Source organism: Molossus molossus, unplaced genomic scaffold (assembly GCF_014108415.1).
Source record: "Molossus molossus isolate mMolMol1 unplaced genomic scaffold, mMolMol1.p scaffold_m16_p_9, whole genome shotgun sequence".
NCBI lineage: Eukaryota > Metazoa > Chordata > Mammalia > Chiroptera > Molossidae > Molossus > Molossus molossus.
This window is the reverse complement of record NW_023425403.1, coordinates 94,270,467-94,292,827: the sequence shown is the minus strand read 5'-3', so window position 1 is coordinate 94,292,827 and position 22,361 is coordinate 94,270,467. Positions and strand designations below refer to the sequence as shown.

Sequence of the window (22,361 nt, the reverse complement as noted above, 5' to 3'; positions counted from 1 at the left end):
GGAACATTGTAAAAGGGTGAAAGTTTAGCTGGTTACATTTTGTTTTTTTATTAGAAGAATTTATGAACTTGGAAAGGGGAAGTTTGTGGCAACTCTCCTGGCTCTAATGTCTACAACCCTTTTGACATTAGGAGTTGGGATAGTTTGAATTGTGAGGTAGACTGAGGCCCCAACATGAATTAAAGATGCTGACGGGGGCTTGTTGAAGTGCTAGTTCACTGTCTTACTGTGAAGGAATAGCTGAGATCTCTGGAGGCTTCTGCTTTTGTGTTTGCACTATTGATGGACCTTTTCTTAACTCCATGGTGTATAAAAATAATACTCAGTTTAATATGAATTAAATCTCTTGAAATGGTGATTATGTAAAGATAAATTTCTAGGTTAGCCAAGATTTCTCTTAAGACTTAAACACATAAAGAATAGTAATTTAGAACGGTCTGTGAAAAGCTGATGATGAAAAACTGTGGACAAAGGTGAATATTTTATAAATTAGAATCTCACTATTATTTAATGATGTTTTATTAAGATAAAATTTGAGAGCTCAAGTTTAAATGCCCCCCACACCCGTTTCCCTATAAATGCCAATCATAAGAGGAATGATGACATTATTCAATATACTCTTGCCTTCCTAAATTGTGGCTGCTAAATCATCAGATCTCCTACTTCTGACTTGAAGAAGAGATTTTTAAAACCAACTCTGTTCCAGGACTTAATGGAATTTCTCTCTTATCTAGGCCAAATCCATCACCAGTTTGCATATTTCAACCTTCTCCAGCTTTGCTTTTTGATTTTCCTCTCCTTTTAATTGTGTTAGGTCTAATATTTAGCATAATTGGACCTTGGAAAACGATCAAAATTATGTTATCTTTTTCTTGAGTGGGGATATGGTTATGAAGTGTGATTTTGAAGTTAAGAATATTCAACTCAAAGTTTTATCCTGTGTGTCAGTTCTTAAACAAAGCTTCGTCTGTCCTCTGGCCAACAGATTATTTCCATTTGTGGGAGCTCTCTTAGAGAACTTGTTTTCCATCTGAACTTGAAGCCTAAATACATTTGCAGAGCTAAATTAACAAGAAGGTGTAGAGATGCAGCAGCTACTACTTTTAGCAATGTTTTTAAGTGTGTGTGGTGGCAGAGGAATGAGAGCCCAAGATAGGAAGAATTCATTGATAGGTAAAATATATGCAAATCTACAAGTCCCGCCCCCCTTTTCTTGACCATGTTGCAAGTTGTTGAAGCCCTGTGATTGGGTTAGAATTAGTTCTGCAACAGGATATAACTTTTCTTTCTAGGTTGATAAGTACATGTTAATTTGAATATTAATTATGATGAGTCGTGTTTGTAACAATTACTACTGTTCTGTAGGCTTATGATCTGGACAAAACATGAACTTCAGTATGTTTACTATTGCTCTTACTTGAAAAAAGAACTATAAAAGCACAAATTAAAGTAGTAGGTCCATTTCCATACATAGTTCATTCATTCAACAAATATTTACTGATTTACTAATGTAGGTGAAGAACCACTTCACATATTACTAATTTGTATAAGTATGTATGTAGAGATGAGAATAGGAATAAGTCCTTCAGAATTGCTTATTTTTATTTTTTTTAAGTACACTTATTTTTTTACTTGGTTTTGTTGTTAATCATAAAGATGAAATTTATTCTTTGAATTGCATTTCCATCTGATGTAGTAATGAAAGCCAAAGTGTTATATTTCTTAAAATAGCCCTAAATGTACTCTTGATCTTCTTACTGGAACAATATTTGATACTCTAATGTACAGGTTGTATTTATGTAATGTTTAGAACGGCATATTAATAAAGTAATCTGTTAAAACAGGCATATAGCTGCCCCCCCCTTAAAAAATCAGTAATATGAAGCCATAAAAAGAAAGGAAATTCTGACACATACTACAACTTGGATGAACCTTGAAGACATTATGCTAAGTTAAAGAGCCAGTCACAAAAGGACAAAGACTGAAATGATTCCACTGACATGAGGTACCTAGAGGGGTCAAATTCAGAGACAGACACTCGTTTTCTCTTTCACAATCCTTTGATTTTATTCTTGCTGAAAGATAGTACAGTTAGAACTGTCACAGTAGAAAAATGTATCTGAATCCTTTGGGGTGTTTATACATGAAGGGAAATGTCCTCAAGGAATGTATAAATTATTAGGAAAGATTTAGGAGTTAACACAATAACATATTTGTAAACAGCTTTTCAAGATAGCGAGAGAAAACCTAATAGTTAATAAGAGAAGCATATCTGAAGATGTCTGTGCAGTGTGGGGGAAAACGTGTTCTTTTAGCTCATTTCCAAAACAGCAGTTAGGAGGCACAAGCAAAGGCTTACAGTTGGGGGCTAATGAGACTTCCAGAGCTTAACATGAGCAAGTTTGATTGATTAGAATGGAGAAAAGCCAAGGTCTGTTAGGTGGAAATGTAGATGAGGGTGTGTGTGTACGATTTGTTTCCCATGGTGCCTGGCACCATGCCCTGTGCTGCACATACTATTTTTTCGTGCCCACATCTTGTACCATAAGGTAGTCAGGATTAGGCTCAGAAAGATTAAATAATTTGATTCAGTAGTAAATTATATAGCTCAAGTACAAAGCCAGGTCTGTTTAAGTTTGCCTGGTATTTGCCTACTTTATAACTGCGAAACACAAGCTGCATTGTGCCAAGTTACCTCTTGTGAATGACAGATTAAATGTGAAAGGAAGTAGGGGGACAGAGGTTTTCTTTAAAGATCATGATGTCAAAACTGTTACTGATAACGCTTTGGTATAGGGTGTATTATTGGGCGGAAGCTGAATTAGTTACCATCTAGACCAGGGGAAATCTCAGTTCATGGGGTCTGGGATGGTCTTGGCTGTTGGTCTGTTAAGTCCCCTAGGTGATTCTGATGTGCAGACAAATTTGAAAGCCACTGATTTAGATTTTGTCCCTCAGGTAAAAATGACTTGGGCTAGGGTTGCCATTACAACAGGAATGGACCTGTTCCTTTTCACCTACATCTTGTTTTTAAACAGGTATTTTTTTTAGTACTTATTATGTGCCAGGCACCATGCTGAGACTCAGATCTAACTCATTATGAAATGTAGCATTATTGTGAATTGCTTACTATCTAAAAACTTAGGAATGTGAATGTGAGGTTTTTAGGGGTCAGACGTGGTGGAACATAAGAATATGAATTGTTTATTGTAAGGTTGAAAAAAATCTTTCATTTTTTTTCATTCTTGCATATTCTCACTGATGTTCTTATTCAGAGTGTAGTTTAAATTTCAGTTTATTTTGAAGATGATGTATGCCCTTGTGGTGACTGGCTGAAAACTGAAAAAAAAAAGCAGACTTTGTGACAAGAAGACAGGTAAATTTGGTACAAGTGAAATAAAAGATTCAAGTTTATTATATCTAAGAGGCATTATGGGCTGGAAATAGTCTCAAAAGATAAAAATAGTTTGCATTTATTTAACACACATTTAGTGGGCATGCTAGATGCTTGGGAACGTAACAGTGAGCAATACAGAATAGTGAGTTCCTGCCCTCAGAACTTATACTTCAGTAGTATGATGTAACGTACAGTGGGTACACTGGGAAGTAATATGAAGATGCAGTGAGTGGGAGAACTGGTATAATGAGATCTGCAGAAGGAGCAGTCAAAGGCAAAAGAGCAGTTAAGACTTAACAGGGAAGTGCAAAAGGCCCCGGGGCTCGGAGCACCTGCTGTTTACTGGAATCAACCTAGACCACTGGGAGGTGGGGGAATTTTTAGTACAGAGGGTGGGAGATACATGGGAGGTATGATCCAATTTATTCATGTAGAATCTAGAAACAGTTTGCAGAGAGGAGAGGTAGGAGAAGTGAGGTAAGAAGGATGCAGTAAACACCCAGTTAGGCTAAACAAGTAAGGGCTGTTGAGGATAGAAGTTGCAGACCAGAGAGACATGAGAGGCCTTGTCCTAGAGATACGTGGTTTTTACAGGTCTGGTCCCGATTCCTGGCTTAGAAAATGGTAACTCTTACGAAGATAGAGAAGACATTGAAGTAGGACTTGACCTGTGGTCTCTATTTCCTTGAACAGAGCACAAGGTTTGTTTTAAGTCCTGAAGTAGCTCAATCTCTTCCTTCAGCTGCTGCTGTTTTTCTTCAAATTGATGAATGTTCTTCTCTAATGCTATGGTAAGAAATAAAATTATTTCAGGTTATTCAGTATTTTATAAATAATGCACGATGTCTAGCCCCTTTCATTTGCAAGAGCACAGTACACAATTCTATGCCCCAAATGAAAAGAATCTAGGGTCTTGGGAGGAGGAACTGGTTCTTTTATGTCTTTGCTTCCTCTTCTTATTCATGATAGAATTCTAGTATTTTATTGCACATAAAGCTGGTTGGTAAATCCTTAAGATTCCACATACATTTTTAACAGAAAAAGTCCCTTTTGTGTGTCTTTGTAAACTTGAAAGCAGTGACTGATAATTTTCATGCTATACTATATCCACTTTTTGAGAGATGATGTTTGGAGAGAGCATGTGGTTAGAATATCAAGACTAAGGGCAAATCTTCCATAAAAATATATTAAATTTTTAATGTCACATAAAAGCTTTTGATTTTATTTAGAAATAGAAAGGCTTTTAATGTGGAAACTTAAGAAGATTACTCAATGGCAATGTCATTTTTTAAAAACTTCAAAATTGAAGAATATTAATACAGTCATCTTACAACATCTATATACCTGTTGTTAACTTTCTGGAACATTAGAAAGGCTAAGAATTAAGCAAAAGTGTCTTATCAGTTGGGGTGTTAAAAGTTAAGCCTTTTGCCCTGGCAGGTAGCTGTTAGAGTATCCTCCAGATATAGCAAGGTTGCAGGCTGGTTCTCTCGTCAGGGCACATACCAGAAGCAACCAATGAATGTATAAATAAGTGGAACGACAACTCAGTATTTCTCAGCTCTCTCTCTTTAAAATCAATAATGAAAATTAAAATAAAAAGTTAAGCCTTTCAAGTTGGGTCTTATGAGATTCCAAATAGTGTCTCCTCCTGATGCCCCACCCCACATATACTACATTGTAACCTATAGACTCCCAAGTAGTGACCTGTGACATGTTCCAAAGACCTGGAACTTTTATATAAAAGAAAAATAAGCACAGATGAAAGTCCCCTACAAAATAAAGCTTTTTAGAAGATTTTAAAGGCTGTCAAAAAGCAAACAAAAATAAAACACCACGGATATTCCCATTAGCAGTACAGTACACCCTCGATTACTCAGACCTCGATTTAACGTACTTCAGATTTAACAGAATTTCCAGTCCATATGTCATGTGTGAAAATTAACACCCTGTTAATTTTAAAATGCTTTAAACCAAGATTTGCTTATAATTACATCAACAGGTTATTTTTTGTTATTAATTCACTGTTATTTTTAACAAATTTTAGTGAATAGGCCATATGTTGGGAAAAAACACTGCAATAATTTCACCAACGTAAATAAATATTACATACCTACAACTGTAGTCTACATATTTAAATCCAAGAGTCACTGCTCATAAACAGTGTTCAGCGAATGAGTGGTAATTGGTTTTGTGTTAACTGGTTGTTGTCTCGCGGTGTGACTTTCTGCAGCAGTTAGAATGCACGCGGGCCGGTGTTCCCACTGCGCTAAGCCACGCCAGCCCTGTGCGTGTGTTCACTCCTGGGGACTGGTGAACGCACGCATTTACTAGACCTATTTAGTATAAATTTAAGATTATAGTAATACATATAGAAAGCTTTTCTGTGAAATTAAACTCTTCAAATATACTTAATAACACAAATATACTTTTTCTATATACGTAAATACAGGTAAACTAACTTATTTGCAAATTTTTAAACCTACACATCAGGAAAACCTACTTCATTATATAAGACTTTATTTCTGCTTTAACGGACATTCCCTCGCCCTAATTAGTCTGTTACATCAAGGTTTTACTGTATATAGACATTCTCAAGAGATGGTTAAAAGATACAATATTTTTGGTAGATTTAAAAAAATATTTTGTAATACAAAATTCAAATAGAAATGTGCAATATGGAAACAAAAATGAGAAAAGCTTGTGTATATTGAGACAGGGACAGGAACTAATATTTTCTATACAGGGAAAACCTCTTGTCCTGATACCATTTGCTGGATAGACAAACACATTATTGAAAAGGACAGAGTGTACGGCACCATGTTTGTGCCACTTCAGGGAAGCTATTTGCAAAACATTCTGTGTGCATCTGGCTCCCACTCCCACCGAGATGTGCAGTGCACACCCACCCAGCTGTGTGTGACAGCCTTGATGGAAAGTGAAAATTCAGCCTGTTTTGAAGGCACTTTAAACAATAGTGAAAGGACCTACTCAATAAAATGGTTAATAATTTTATAGAAAGGTTAAGTCTCTACCTCCACCAGGTATTCTTTTACAAAAATTTCTGGGCTATTCTTGCTCCTTTGTTTCTGATAAGCGTTAGAGTTGATCAGTCACAACCCCCGTTGCCACTTGATTTGCAGATTAATGTTGGGAGAAGTTAAATATGTCTACATCATACCCAGTGAGAGCGAGACAAGTGGCAGCTGGATTTGCCACAGCCTGGCTGCCTGAGGGCAGAGGCCAAGGACGCTTCATCTGTTCCTGCCAATTCCTGAACATGGTGCCAGTGTTCCGCCACTCTGCAGTTAGTTTCTGTTGTTTCTACACAAAGTATTATGTATATGTTAGAAAATGTGGAAAATGCAAAGGAAAGCACTATGATCCAGCCATCCACAGATAAGTATTGTTCCCATTTGGTGCAGTTTTTATGTGTGCCTCTGTATTTACATGTTTTTTTCTATCTTTTGTAGTGTCACTTTTTCATTTAATAAAACGATGTGTCCATTGAAATGATTTTTATCACCTGATTAGCATTATTATTTCAATATATATGATAAATATTTATAAACTTGGCTGCTCAATTATAACTTATATACCTTCTTGAAAATGTACGAATGTGTCTTCAAATAATCTACAGTCAAAAAGTGAAGTCCCAATTTCTTCATAGTCTGGAGGGAAAAAAACATTTTCAGTTTTAATTTAAATAATTTATACAGGCAGAAACACCTTACAAAACCACCCAAAAGGAAAAGCAAACAGTTATCTACTGGCGAACTGGAGTGTTAGACTGCAGCAGCAGCAGCAGCCTCACCTGGGAACTTGTTAGAAATGAAATTCGTGGCACCTCTACTGAGTCAGCACCTCCAGGGGCGAAGCCCAGCTATCTGATTTAATAAGCCCTCTGAGGGGCATGCTCAAGTTTGAGAAGTACTTGGTCTAGAGTCTAGACAAAAGAATAAACAAATAAAAGAATGCAATGAATGAGTTTTTGGAAACGTTTGCTCTTAATTTCAGTTTTTGGTTTTGTCCTTTAGAAAATAATAACTTTCAAATGATCATTTGTTTTATATTGTTGCCTAAAATATAGACTATCAAGCTTTTCCTTGTAAAATAGCTATATTTATAATAAAAGTTTGATGCTCATAGGATAGATGATGATAAGGCTAAGTGGCTATATACCTGCACATATGAATGAACTTGAGTTTTCCAAAGAGCTCCTAATGAAAGGTCACATTTCACTAAATCAGACATCAATCAGAACGTTAAAATTACTTCTATACTTTAAACTTGAACAATACCAGAAAAGACACTTGGCTTATTAAGGAACAGAATTTGAGTCAAAGCAAAACAATGCCATTCTCAATTTTAGCAACAAGTGTGCTCAGCTGTGGGGTAGGGGAAAAGGGGGTGGATGTGTGACTGAATCTGGTTTGAAGTGCCCATCTCCTGCTAGTCACTCTCAGCTGTGCACCTCTAGAAAATACATGCAAACCTTTGGGCATTAGGGTACTTTTTTTTTTTTTTTTAATGTTTTTTCCTTAATTTTAGAGAGAACGGAAGGGAAAGCGAGAGAGAGAGAAACATCGATGAGAGAGAACACCGATTGGCCGCCTCCTGCATGCCTCCACTGGGGATTTGGCCCACAACCTGGACATGTGCCCTGACCGGGAATCGAACTGGCAATCTCTTGGTACATGGGTGGATGCTCAACCACTGAGCCACACCAGCTGGGCATCATCAGGGTGCTTTTTACAAAATTAATGAGTTTGTGAATTACCCACATCCTGTTGCTTTATAAAAGACAACAGATCTGGACAATGGATTTTATTAAAGAATGAGATAAAGAAGGATAAAAAAGATTTCAGATAGAAAAATGTGTGCATGTTTTTGTTTTTATTTTATATGTAGGTCTGTGAGAAGTCTATGTAGGAATTTTGCTATATTAGTACCTGATTCTGAAGTAGTCTCCTCCATGATTCTGTCATGTATCAAATGAAGTTTGCGTAATATTTCTTCAAACAAATCACTCAAAAGTCCTGCTTCCTTACATTTCTTAAGAAAAGCAACTTTCACACCTGCATCTAAGAATAACAGAAACATTTTAGAAGGAAACAGTCTCAGGGAAGCTATCATAAATCACTTTGTGGTCACTTTTTCAGACCTGGCCTAGTGGCAGATGAGCATAATTAGTTATGGTAATACGTACAGTACCTTTAGCTTTTCTGTTGTAATTTCATCATGCCTCATTTTTTCTAGCCGAAGCAATGAATGAAATGTTATGAAAATGTGAAAAACTGTTTAGAATAATTATATGAATCAAGAGAATTCTAAAATTTTACTTCAACTCTGAGGTGACAACCTCTGTCATTTTTTTCTGTCAGTTACTGTACTGTTATGGAATGCTTTGGGCTTAAAAAAACAAAGCTCTACTTCCTGGCTCCCGCTCCCTGGGAGCAGGTGATCCCAATGGGAGGGTGCAAATCACTGCACTCTGAGCTCACGCTACCCTGGCTTCTCTATCAAATGTGTGGCTTATCTTTTTTGTAAATATTGTAGGTCATATTTGTTACAGACAAAATTTATAGCAAACCTGTGTGTCTGACATCCTCCTCTTTCATTGGTTTTATGGACCTATTTAATATCATTGGTTCAGGTAGCTAGAAGGAGAGAAAAATCAAGATTACACTGATTTTACTGTTGGTATTTAATGTTGCATTAAATAAAAACCAATCTTTTGTTGTGTATAATTCAATTATATGCCTATGGTGAAAATCATGCCCCATATTCATTTGTAGATGTAAATATCAAATGTATTTTTATTTTGTATAACAAAACATCAAGAGTTGTGACAAACACCTCTTGTATAAATAGCAGAAGGTGAAGGTTGCTGGTTCATATTTAGCTTGCATGAGCGATGTGTAAAAAACTGTTTGAAAGCCCCAAAACACTTTCATATGCTTTACATGTAACAGTGATCCAGAAAATTATTAGTTACAAATTAGGTCAAGTATGGAGAATACAGCTGGGAAATACTTGGCTAGTTAAGGGTGCTCGACTGTACCTCTGCTCATTTTAAGACCATAAGCACCCTGCAGGTTCAGATTCTTACTAATTTAGTACCAGGGGGTGTGTTAATAGGAGCTGTGGGGCTGTCACCTCCTGAATCATGTGCTTGGATACCCAATACACATCTCACTCACTTATCTTTACTATTCATTTCATTAAGGTTCTGTCATCATTCCACCTGAAATTCAGAATGGTTAAAATGAGGACTTTGTAAGAAGAAACGTAAGGCTATAATAAAATTAAGTCAAAGTACCTGTACAGAATTTCTTGTTGAGAGACCTTTTTTCCTTTCTCTTTTTCTTTTCACTCCTGAAAAATGAGCTGAAATATGAATCATGTAGAAACCAGAGTCTGTAAAGGAAAAGACTGATGCTTGACTAAATAAAATATAAAAGTCTTATATGCCAAAAGTTATTACAAAGTCAAAGGATATGGCAAACTTAGACTAAATGTTTGCAACACATATGATAAAAGGCCAGTTTAAAAGTTACAAAAAGATCTTATAAATCAATACAAAAAGACATTTGAGTAGAAAATGAGCAAATGAGGAGCCCTCTGGGGAGAGGGTTCACTGAATAGAAAAACAGATTGGGTGACAGGAAAATAAATGTAACTGATAAAAAGATAGGGGAATACACCCAATTTCATAAGTAAAAGATATATAAAGTAAAACTAAGAATTTTTTACCCATCGGATTGACAAAAAGCAAGGTGCTCAATATATAATGTTTGCACGGTAATTATGTACTGCTGGTGCAGCCTCTTTGGAGAAAATTAACATAGTTACCCAGAGTTTCATTGTTTATAGTCTTTGATCGAGAAATCTACTTATAGGAAGTTTTGCTAACAGTAAAGTTGCATAAAGATACAAAGTTGAATGGAGAAAAATGCTAACTATGGTATTAAATGTGATAGAAAATACTGCAAATAACCTAGATGTTCATCATGCAGAGACTGGTTCAATTGTGGTTCAGTATGTGACTAATATAAACAATGGAACATTACACAGCCTTTTAAAAGTGAAGTAGAGTCCTGGCCGGTTTGGCTCAGTGGTTAGAGCATCGGCCTGCAGATCAGAGAGGCCCGGGTTCGGTTCTTGCTAAGGGCATGTACCTCAGTTGTAGTTTGTCCCCGGCCCCAGTTGGGGTCATGTGGGTGGCAGCCAGTCGATGTGTCTCTCTCACGTTGATGTTTCTCTCTCTCTTCCTCTCTCCCTCCCACTCTATCTGATGATAAATGCCAAAAAAAAAAAAAAGTGAAGTAGATCCACTTGTGCTGATATGGAAGGGTCTCTAGGATATAGTAAGTGAAAAAAGCAAAGTACAGTAGTAGGTAAGTTTATACACACAGAAAATTTTTGGAAGAAACAATCCTCTGGGGAGAAGATTCACTACAATGTTATAATCTGCTTTTAAAAACTAATACATTATCGTTATCTTTCCCTGTCAATAAACACTGATTGACAATAGGGTTTTTCATAGTATTTCCCAATAAATTAAAAGAGTAAACTGTTCAAAAAAAAAAAAAGATATTGCATTGAAATGGCATTTAATTTCGAACGCTTCTTTTATGCATACCCAGTTATTCTTTTTTCTTTTTCAATCCTCACCCAAGGACATTTTTTTCCTACTTATCTTCAGATAGAGTTGGAGGGAGAGAGAGAGAGAGAGAAACATCGATGTAAGAGGACACTTCGACTGGTTGCCTCCTGCACGACCCCAGCCAGGGCTGGGGACAAACCATAACCAAAGTACGTGCCCTTGACTGGAATCAAACCTGCGACATCAGTCTGCAAGCTGATGCTCTAACCACTGAGCAACTGGCCAGGGCCATACCCAGTTATTCTTAAGTAGAGTAATTTATGTCCCTAGTCCACCCTCATTAGGACCTAAACTGTGGCCAATAAGGCATATATTTCAAAAGAACGTAAATTTAGGATTTCTTACTCTTCTTCCCCCAAACATCAGCCCATTATCACAAAAAAAGTTAAGGTACTAACTGAAAAATGAGGATAATGATACTGTTTGGGAGTGTTTACCACCACAAAATGAAGTTGGCATGACACAGAATTGAGCCTTTTCCAAAGAGGACCTGACTCGAGTCTACAAGGAGCATTCCAGATTTAGTGCTGATAAGATACTGTTGTTTGTGCGGTACTCGGAAACCCTTTGTGAATGAATGTCCATCCCATAATTATTCCACTTAGCCAGCGTCCAGTTTTAGAATTGAACTGCTAACCATGCATTCTCTCTCTCTTTTTTTTAAAAAAAAATCTTCACCCGAGGATATTTTTCCACTTCAGGAGGGAGAGAGGGAGAGGGAGAGAGAGAGAGAGAGAGAAACATCGATGTGACAGAGACACATCGACTGGTTGCCCCCCCCCCCCCCCCACTCCCCAGCACAACCCTGACCAGGGCTGGGGACAACCACAACCGAGGTATGAGCCCTTGACCGGGGAATTGAACCTGCGATTCTGGTCCGCGAGCCGACGCTCTAACCGCTGAGCCAAACTGGCCAGGGCTAAACATGCATTCTTAGGACAGCTTCATTTAGGGACCATGCAGCACTTTTATCAATTTTATCTACTAAAAATTCTGATATTCTTTTAGAAGAGAAGTGGTCACAAAAGGCAAAGCTTTTTACCTTTTCTTGGTGTAGTATTCTGAGTGTAGTGAGGATGGAAGACACGAGACAAAGGCGTTACTGAGAGTGGGCCTAGTTCACAAAGAAGAAAAGTTAGTACATTATATTACACACTACACAAAGAACCTGACAATGTTATATGCAAAATTTTAACTCAAATTTGTATTTCAACTCAGTGAGGCTAGTAAATCAGACTGTTTTATATCTTACCTAAATGTTTATCTTTCTTTAAACCCACAATACTAAATTTTAGAGACTTACTAGATTGAATTCCTTTCGATGGATCATGTTGTTGGCAAAACACCCTGGAAACATGCAATTTCAGAGAATTGTTAAATATTTTTATTTACACTTTTTGAACATCATTCCTATTTTCTTATGATTTAAAAAGGAATTAACCTATCTTTTATGATGGCGTTGCCCTAAATAACTGTTCAAGAAAAATGCTGTTTGAGACTTCTGATCAAGATGGCAGAGTAGGTAAAGGCTGTGCTGGCCTCCTCCCACGACCACATCAAATTTACAACTAAATTAATAGAACAACAACTCAAGAATCACCTGAAAGTCTAGCTGAACAAAACTCCTGTAAGTAAGGATATAAAGAAGCAGCCATGTCAAGACTGGTAGGAGGAGCAGAGAGATGAAATGGGCTGCTCCCACACCCATGTGTGGCTGTTAAGAACTGGGAAGGTTGCCCTGGCCGGTTTGGCTCAGCGGTTAGAGCGTCGGCCTGCGGTCCTGAGAGACCCGGGTTTGGTTCCCGCTAAGGGCACGTACCTCGGTTGCAGTTTGTCCCCAGCCCTGGTTGGTTGTGCGGGTGGCAGCCACTCGATGTGTTCCTTTCACATCAATGTTTCTCTCTCTCTCTGTTCCGCTCTCTCCCTCCCACTCTACCTGAACAAAAAAATGGAAAAATGTCCTCGGGTGAGGATAAAAAACCAAAAACAAAAAACAAACAAAAATAAATAAAAGAACCGAGAAGGTTATCTCAGCTGCGGAGATCCCCAATGAGGAGCAAGAGGGTCCCAGCCCCACACCGGCTCCCCAACCCAGAGCACCACTGCAGGAAGAGGAGACCACGACGTCTGGCTGTGACGATCAGAAGGGACTCGCTCTGGGGGAGGGCTGTTGTAGACCCAGACATCCTCTCAAAGGGCCTGAGCACAGACTCATGCACACTCACTCACCATAAGCTCCAGTGAAGGGAAAGCAGCTCAGAAAAGTGTCAGGGACATATGTGGAAGAACTAAATAGTCTGGTGTCAAGCAAGGCTTGGAAGGGCAACCCTCTCAGGGACAAAAGTGCCAGCAGGCACCATTGTTCCTTTGCTGACCTCTCCCCACAGGCAGCTGGCAGGCACTAGTGGTCTCCATCAACCTAGCTAACAGTTTGCCCTGACCTGGTGATCCCCTGAGATCCCACCCCACCCCACCCAATTCCCAAACCCATCTGAACCTCTTTCAGAGGCTAATCCACACAAGTCTAGGCCTGGGCTATGGACTTTCCTAAAATTTCTCAACGTTCAACAAACCCCAAATGAACAGTGGCTGGCCTTGGCTTGCCATATACCTCTTGCTAAGTGGCCCCAAGTCTGCAGGGAGTGGCAGCCAGCCTCAGTTCACAGTATAACAACTACCAGGTGCCTCCACTCCCAGCACAGTCACCAAACTAGATCACTTTGTAGCTCCTACCAGGTGGGCCAAACTCAGGCAGCAGCTGACCTTGGCCTGCACTGGAGCCCCTCCTAAGAGGCCCTGGAACCAACATACCTGGTAGCCAGCTTCAGACCACACCAGTGCACCACCAATTATTGCCACAAATGACACACTCAAATAGTGGACTTGGCAGGCCATCAAAGCCCTACTAAAGCAAATCCCACTTTGTGGGGTCAACCCCTCCACAACAGCTTTCCTGCTGTAGGCATGGCCAGTCCTCACAACCAGTCAGCCTGAAGGTCAATCCCACACACTGATGTGTCAACATCAATCAAGGCTCAACTACAACAGGAGGATACACACAACCCATACAAGGGACACCCCTGGAGCAGCCAGTGCGTGGACAGGGAGACTATGACACTGGGCCCCTCAGGATACCTATTACATAAAGCCTATCTGCCAAGAGTCAGAGATGTAGCAATCTACCTAGTACATAGAAAGAAACACAAGGAGGCCACTAAAATGAGAAGACAAACATGTCCAAAATGAAAGAATTGGACAAAACTCCAAAAAAGAATGAAACAATATGGAGACTAACAATCTATTAGCTATAGAATTCAAAACAATGGTTATATGGATGCTCAATGAACTTAAGAGAAGAATAGATGACATCAGTGAAAATTTCAACAAAGAGATAGGAAACAAACAAAAAGAAGTTAGAAAACAAAAAAGAACCAGTCAGACATGAAGAATAAAAGAACTGAAGACTAAATTAGATGGAATCAACAGCAGATTGTGCCCTGGCCAGTGCTGCTCAATGGTTAGGATTGGCCCATGCACTAAAGGGTTGTGGGTTTGATTCCCAGTCAAGGGCATGTATGTGGGTTGCACATACCTGGGTTGCAGGTTCTATCCCTAGTCCCTGTTGGGGCACGTGTGGGAGGCAACCAATTGATGTATCTTTCTCATATCAATGGTTCTCTCTCCCCCCCTATCTCCCTCTCTCCCACTCTTTCTAAAAATCAATGGAAAAAATATTGTCCGGTTAGGATTAACAGAAATAAAAAACAAACACAAGATTAGATGAAGCAGAGGACTGAAATCAACAATATGGAAGACAACATAGGAGAACAGCAAAAAAGAAAGAATTTTTGAAAAATAAGGATATTTAAGGGACTTATGAGACAACATACAATGTAACAACATTATTATCACAGGGGTACCAGAAAAAGTAGAGAGAAAGTTGTGACTGATAATTTATTTGAAGAAATAATAACTGGAAAATTATCTAACCTGGCAAAGAAAATAGATGCACAAGTCAAGGAAGTACACAGAATCCCGAACAAGATGACCCAGAGGCCCACACCAAGACACATCATAATGAAAATGCCAAAGGTTAAAGACAAAGAGAACCTACAGCAAGAGAAAGCTGTCAATTACCTACAAGGGAGCATCCATAAGACTGTCAGCTGATTTCTCAACAGAAATTTTGCAGGCCTAACGGGATTGGCATAAAATATTCAAAGTGATGAAAAAGCAAAGACCAAGATTATTCCACCCAGAAAGGTTATCATTTAGAATCGAAGGAGAGAGAAAGAGCTTCCCAGACAAGAAAAAGCAGAAGGAGCGCATCACCACCAAACCACTATTACAAGAAAGGTTAAAGGGAGAGAGAAGAAGAGAAAGAGTTGGAGAAGGAGGAGAAGAAGAAATAAAAAATATAAATAATAAAATATTGCAAAGAAAAGTTCTCACTGATAAACGCAAACAATAAAAGCACTGGATCAGTCAACTATAAAGCTAGCTCAAAGTTAAAAGGCAAAAGTAGGAAGATCATGAGTAATTACAACAGTAAATTAAGGGATGCGCACGCATGCACACATGAAATAAAAAATAATGACCAAAAAAAAAAAATGTGGAAGGGGAGAGTAAAAATGGTAGTGATTTTAGAATTTAAGTGACCACCAACTTAAAATAGACTTCTATAAACATAGCTTGGGATATATGATGCATATGGTAACCACAAACCAAAAACCTACAGGAGATATACAAGAAATAAAGAGAAAGGAGCCCAGCCGGTGTGGCTAAGTGGTTGAGCATCAAGAGGTCACTAGTTCGATTCCCAGTCAGGGCACATGCCCAGGCTGTGGGCCTGATCCCCAGTGGGAGGCAAGCAGGAGGCGACCAACTGATGTTCTCTCATAGATGTTTCTATCTCTCTCTGTCTCCCTTCCTCTCTTTCTAAAATCAATGAAGAAAAAGTTTTTTTAATTAAGAGAAAAGAATCAAAACACAACACTACAGAAAGTTATCAACATATACGAGAGAGCAAGAGAATAAGAAAGGAACAGAATTACAAAAACAATTAGAAAACAATTATAAAATGGCAATATCTGCATACCTGTCAGTAATGACTTTAAATGTAAATAGATTAAATGCTCCAATCAAAAGACAATGGATAAAGAAGATGTGGTACATATATAATGGAATATTCCTCAGCCATAAAAAGAATGAACTCTCCCCTGGCCAGTTTTGCTTAGTGGTTAGAGCATCAGCCTGCAGACTGAAGGGTCTCAGGTTTGATTCCCGGCCCCTGTTGGGGTCGTGTGGGAGGCAACCAATCAATGTGTCTCTCTCACATGGATGTTTGTCTCTCCCTTCCTCGCTCCCTTCCACTCTATCTAAAAAAAAAAAAAAAAAAAAAAAATCAATGGAAAAATATCCTTGGATGAAGGATTAACAACAACAAAAAAGAATGAAATCTTATCATTTGCAACAACATGGATGGACCTAGAGAGTATTATGCTAATTGAAGTAAGTCAGACAGAGAAAGACAAATATCCCATGATCTTACTTATTTGTGGAATCTAATGAACAAAATAAGCTGACCAACAAAATAGACCCAGAGACATGTAAGTAGGGAGCTGACTGACAAAGCTCAGAGGGAAGAGAGGTGGGGATCTGGGAAGAGATAAACCAAAGAACTTATACAATGTATGCATAACCCATGGACACAGACAACAGTGAGGTGAAGGCAGGGCTGCGGTGGGAGTGGGGAGGAAGGTGTCAATGGTGGTAAAAGGAGGGACATCTGTAATACTTTGAACAGTAAAGATAAATTTTAAAAAAGAACAAAATAAAATAGAAACAGACTCATAGATACAGAGAATAAAATGATGGTTGCCAGATGAGAGGTGGGCTGGGTGAAAAAGGTAAAGTGATTAAGAAGTACAGATTAGTAGGTACAAGACAGTCACAGGGATATAAAGTACAGCATAGGGAAATAGTCAATAATATTGTAATAACCATATAGGGTGCCAAGTGAGTGCAAAACTTATCAAAGGGATCCACTTTGTAAGTTATATAAATGTCTAACCAAACACTATTCTATACTAAAACTAATTAGTTTCTGTACCTGAAACTAATATAATATTGCATATCAACTATAATTGAGAAACTAAAAAAAAAAAAGTTTAACTTAAGCCAAAAAAGAAAGAAAAAGTGCTGTTCGAACCTGTGTAAGTTACTGACCCACATTAAGTAAAGAGGGAGCCTCTGCTAGATGTCTTCCATGCTCTCTGAAGGACTTAGTGCTGACTAGATATTTTCAACAAACTAGTTCATAGGATTTTACTGCATAAAGATACCTAAAGATCCAAGGTCTAAGATACACAAAGTTTTATCTGACTATACAAAGTTCTGATTTTCAACAATAAATAGCAGAAAATGCATGCATTAATTTAGGGAAAGTAGTTTTCTAACTCAATAGGCACCCCCACACTGCTGATCTTAGATTTGAGCTGCATAAGCCTAGACTTGATCAGCACCCTAGAAGAGAAGAAAGTAGCACAGCAGGCTATGAAGAAGAAATGGTGAATTTTAAGGATCTGCTCAGGTTCCATTTTCTTTTCAAGCTTTTCCCTCCTTAGCCCCCAGCTACATCTCCTTCCTTTCCTTACGGTGCTGACCCTCGCCTACGGGAACGCGTGAATTCTTCCTGTCCCCCATCAGTTCCCACCTTCTCCATTCAGTTTTCCCAGCAATCCCACCTCTTCTCCTAATCAAAATTAGTCTCCTCACCTTTTAGATTCTGGTATCTCTGAGCATTTTCATTTGCCTGGTACTTAAATTTTTTTATTATGAAAATTTTCAAACATGTATAAATATGGAGGAGATATGATGAACCCTCAGACCGTAACCATCACCCAGTTTCACCCAACTATCAACTCAGGGCCAAGCTGGCTTCAGGTAAATGTCCTCTTGCTTCCATTGTGTCACATGCTTCTATTAGTTTGAATCGTTCTGGTCCTCCCACAGGTGATAACTTCTCAAAGGTTTAGTCCATGTCCTGTTCCTCTTCATGTTCTCACTGCACCTAGCAAGGTGTCTCATGTATGATATGCACTCTGAACACTTAAATTCAATTGAAAAATGCATAAAAGATCACCTGATACTTGATAAAGCAATGACAAAATAATTATTTTATTGAGTCTGTATTCATTGGTTCTACTAGTGTGTGGTATTTTTTTTTTCAAACTTTAAGATAGAGCAGGAACTTGATTCCCTTTTGCTTAATCTTGTAGCTCTTGTTTAATAATAGTCTTTATATTGGATGTTACAGTCACTATATAAGTCATAATAAAACAGGCTCTTTGGAAGGGTAAATAATAAAAGAGAAACTGAGTGCTTCACTGGTGAATTCTACTGAACACTTTCAAAGAAAATTTAATACTTATCCTTCTCAAATTATTCACAAAAGTTGAAGAGGAGGGAATGCTTTCATTTGATAAGACCAGCGTTACCCTGATACCAAAACCAGACAAAGATTTAAAAAAATACACACACACACAGAAGAAAAAAACAAAACAGAAAATTCTAGGTCAATATTCCTTATGAACAAAGATGCAAAAATCCTCAACAAAATATCAAACCAAATTCAATAATACATTAAAAGAATCATACACCAAGATAAAGTAAGATTTATTCCAGGGATTCAAGGATGCTTCAACATCCTCAAATCAATCAACATAATACACCACGTTAACAAAATAAATATAAAAATTATATGATTATCTCAATAAATGCAGAAGAAAAGCATTTAATAAAATTCAACATCCAGCCCTGGCCGGTTTGGCTCAGTGGTTAGAGCGTCGGCCTGTGGTCCTGAGAGACCCGGGTTCGGTTCCCGCTAAGGGCATGTACCTTGGTTGCAGTTTGTCCCCGGCCCTGGTCGGTTATGCGGGTGGCAGCCACTCGATGTGTTCCTTTCACATCGATGTTTCTCTCTCTCTCTCTGTTCCTCTCTCTCCCTCCCACTCTACCTGAACAAAAAATGGAAAAATGTCCTCGGGTGAGGATAAAAAAATAAAAAAATAAAATAAAATTCAACATCCATTTATGATAAAAACTCTCAACAAAGTGGGTACAGACAAACAAACCTCAACAAAATAAAAGCTATATATGACAAGCCTTCAGCTAACATCATATACAGCAGTAAAAAGTGGAAAGCTTTTCCTTCAAGATCAGAACAAAGATGCCCACTCTTACTATTTTTATTCTCAACATAGTATTGAAAGTCCTAGCCAGCCGGAGCAATTAGGCAGGAAAAAGATAGACAAGGCATCCCAATTGGAAAGGAAAAAGTAAAACAGTCACTATTTGTGGATTACACAATTTTTTTTTTATCCTCACCTGAGGACACTTTTTGCATTTATAGAGAGGGAGAAAGAGAGGAAGAAAGAGAGAAACATCAGTGTGAGAGAGATACATGGACTGGTTGCCACCCACACAATCCCAACCAGGGTGGGGGACAAACTGCAACCGAGGTATGTGCCCTTAGTGGGAACCAAACCCGGGTCTCTCCAAACCGGAGGTTGATGCTCTGAGCCAAATTGGCCAGGGCTCCACAATTTTATATATAGAAAATCCTAAAGACTCCACAGTAAAAATAACAACAACAAAAAAAACTGTTAGAACTAATAAATGAATTTAGTAAAGCTGCAAGATACAAAATCAATATAGAAAAACCAGCTGAATTTTTATACACTAACAATGAACTATCAGAGGGAAAAAAATTGGAAAAAAACCCCAATGCAATTCAGAATTACATCTAAAAGGATAAAATGCCTAGGAATAAATTTAGCCAAGGGTGAAAGACCTCTATACTGAAAACTGGAAGACATTGCTAAAAGAGACTGAAGAAGACAAATAAGTGAAAGCTATTCTATGCTGATTGGATTGGAAGAATACTGTTAGAATGCCCATTCTACCCAGAGCAATCTACAGATTCGATATAATCTCTATCAAAATTCCAATGGTATTTTTCACTGAAATAGAACAAATAGTCCTAAAATTTGTCTGAAACCACAAAAAAATTCTGACTAGCCAAAGCAATCTTGAAAAGAAGAACAAAACTGGAAGCATCACACACCCTGATATCAAACTATATTACAGAGCTACAGTAAAAAAAAAAAAAAAAAAAAAAAGCATGGTACTGGCATAACAACAGACACACACAGATCAATAGGACAAAATGGAGAGCCCAGAAATAAACCTATGACTATATGTTCAATTAATGTATAACAAAAGAGGCAATAATATACAACAGAGAAAGGACAGTCTCTTCAATAAATGGTGTTGGGAAAACTGAACAGCCACATGCAAAAGAATAAAACTGTCATACACCATAAACAAAAATGAACTCAAAATAGATTAAAGACTTGAATTTAAGACCTGAAACCATAAAACTACTAGAAGAAAAATAGGAAGTAAGCTCCTTGACATTAGTCTTAGGGATGTTTTTGTTTTTTAAATTGTTTTTTTTCTTTATTGATTTTTAGATAGAGAAGAAGGGAGAGGGAGAGAGGGATAGAAACATCGATGAGAAAGAACATCGACTGACCGCCTCCTGCATGTCCCCTACTGGGGATTTGGCCCACAATCTGGGCATGTGCCCCGACAGGGAATCAAACCGGTGTCCTCTTGGTGCATGGGTCAATGCTCAACCACTGAGCCATACCAGCCAGGCTTAGGGATTTTATTTTTAAGGGATGTTTTTATGGATCTAAATCTAAAGGCAAAGGCAACAAAAACAAAATAAACAAATGGGCTATATGGACCTAAAAAAGCTTTTGCACAGTGAAGGAAACCATCAACAAAATGAAAAGGCAACCTACTAAATAGGAGAAGATATTTCCAAATCATGTGATAAGGGATTAATACCCCAAATATATAAAGAACTCATATAATTCAATAACCCAAACACAAAATAAATAAACATTTTCCAAAGACATACAGATGGCCAACAGGCATATGAAAAGATGCTCAACATCACTAATCATCACGAAAATGCAAATCAAAATCACAGTAAGATGTCACCTCACACCTGTTAGGATGGCTATTATGAAAAAGGTAAGCAATAGGAACTGTTGGTCAGTATGTGAAGAACCCTTGTGCACTACAGGAGGGAATGTAAATTGGTGCAGCCATTATAGAAAACAACACAGAAATTCCCTCCAGAATTAAAAATAAAACTACCATATAAGTCATTTCTGTGTATTTATCCGAAGAAAACTGAAACACTGATTTGAAAACAACACATCACCCGATGTACAGCACAGCTTCATTTACAACAGCCGCAGATGAAACCAACAGACGAACGCTGCTGTGCGGCACCCACACGCTGGAATCTGCTCCTCCAAAAAAAGAACGAAACCTTGCCATTCTCGATAACCTGAGGGGAAATTGAGGGTTTTATGCTAAGTGAAATAAGCCAGACAGAGAAGGACAAATACTGTATGATTTCACTTATAAGTGGAATCTTAAAAAAAAAAAAAAAGGAGCAAACAAAACAAAACCAATCTCATAGATACAGAGAACAGAGTATTGGTAGTTGCCACAGGGGAGGGTGGTAAGAATGTTGGTGAAATGGGTGAAGGGGATGAAGAAGTACAAACTTCCTGTTATAAAATAAATACGTTATGGGGATGTAATGTGCAGCCTGGTGACTATTGCATTGCAAATTTGAAAGTTGCTAAGCTAAGAAAGTCAACTGTGAAAGTTTACATCATAAGCAAAAAAATTGTGGCCCTGGCCAGTTGGTTCAGCGGTTAGAGCGTCGGCCTGTGGACCAGAGAGTCCCGGGTTCAGTTCCCGCTAAGGGAACGTACCCCAGTTGTAGTTTGTCCCTGACACTGGCCCTGGTTGGGGTTGTGTGGGTGGTAGCCACTCTCTCACATCGATGTTTCTCTCTCTCTTCCTCCCTCACTCCCTCCAGCTCTATCTGAAGATATATGTAAAAATGTCCTCAGGTGAGGATTAAAAAAAATATTTGTGTAACTTTGCATGGTGACAGATACTAAATGGACTTAGAATGGTGATTACTTTGCAATACATGCAAATGTCAAATCATTGTTATACACCTGAAACTAATATAATGTATGTCAATTATACTTCAATAAAAAAGAACAACTGAGAATATTATAACCCATAAGTTTCTCAGCAAATCAAATATAAAAAGAAGTACAGCCCTGGCCAGTTTGACTCAGCGGTTGGAGCGTCGACCCGCAGACCACATGTACCTCGGTTGCAGTTTGTCCC

The 22,361-nt window shown here is 38.2% G+C and overlaps 1 protein-coding gene across 1 annotated transcript in view; it reads right to left on the bottom strand.

Moving 5' to 3' along the window:
- Positions 1-3,710: 3,710 nt before the first annotated feature.
- The window catches only part of SETDB2 (SET domain bifurcated histone lysine methyltransferase 2), a 110,520-nt gene continuing 91,869 nt past the window's right edge, over positions 3,711-22,361 (bottom strand). Inside the window, exons 15-22 of the mRNA XM_036250338.1 lie at positions 21,367-21,495; positions 12,370-12,413; positions 12,109-12,180; positions 9,720-9,817; positions 8,991-9,057; positions 8,350-8,481; positions 6,997-7,068; positions 3,711-4,183 (exon numbers count right to left, since the gene is read on the bottom strand). Of these exons, the coding sequence (XP_036106231.1) occupies positions 4,029-4,183; positions 6,997-7,068; positions 8,350-8,481; positions 8,991-9,057; positions 9,720-9,817; positions 12,109-12,180; positions 12,370-12,413; positions 21,367-21,495 (769 nt within the window). The 3' untranslated portion in view covers positions 3,711-4,028. The remainder of the gene's footprint in view (positions 4,184-6,996; positions 7,069-8,349; positions 8,482-8,990; positions 9,058-9,719; positions 9,818-12,108; positions 12,181-12,369; positions 12,414-21,366; positions 21,496-22,361) is intronic.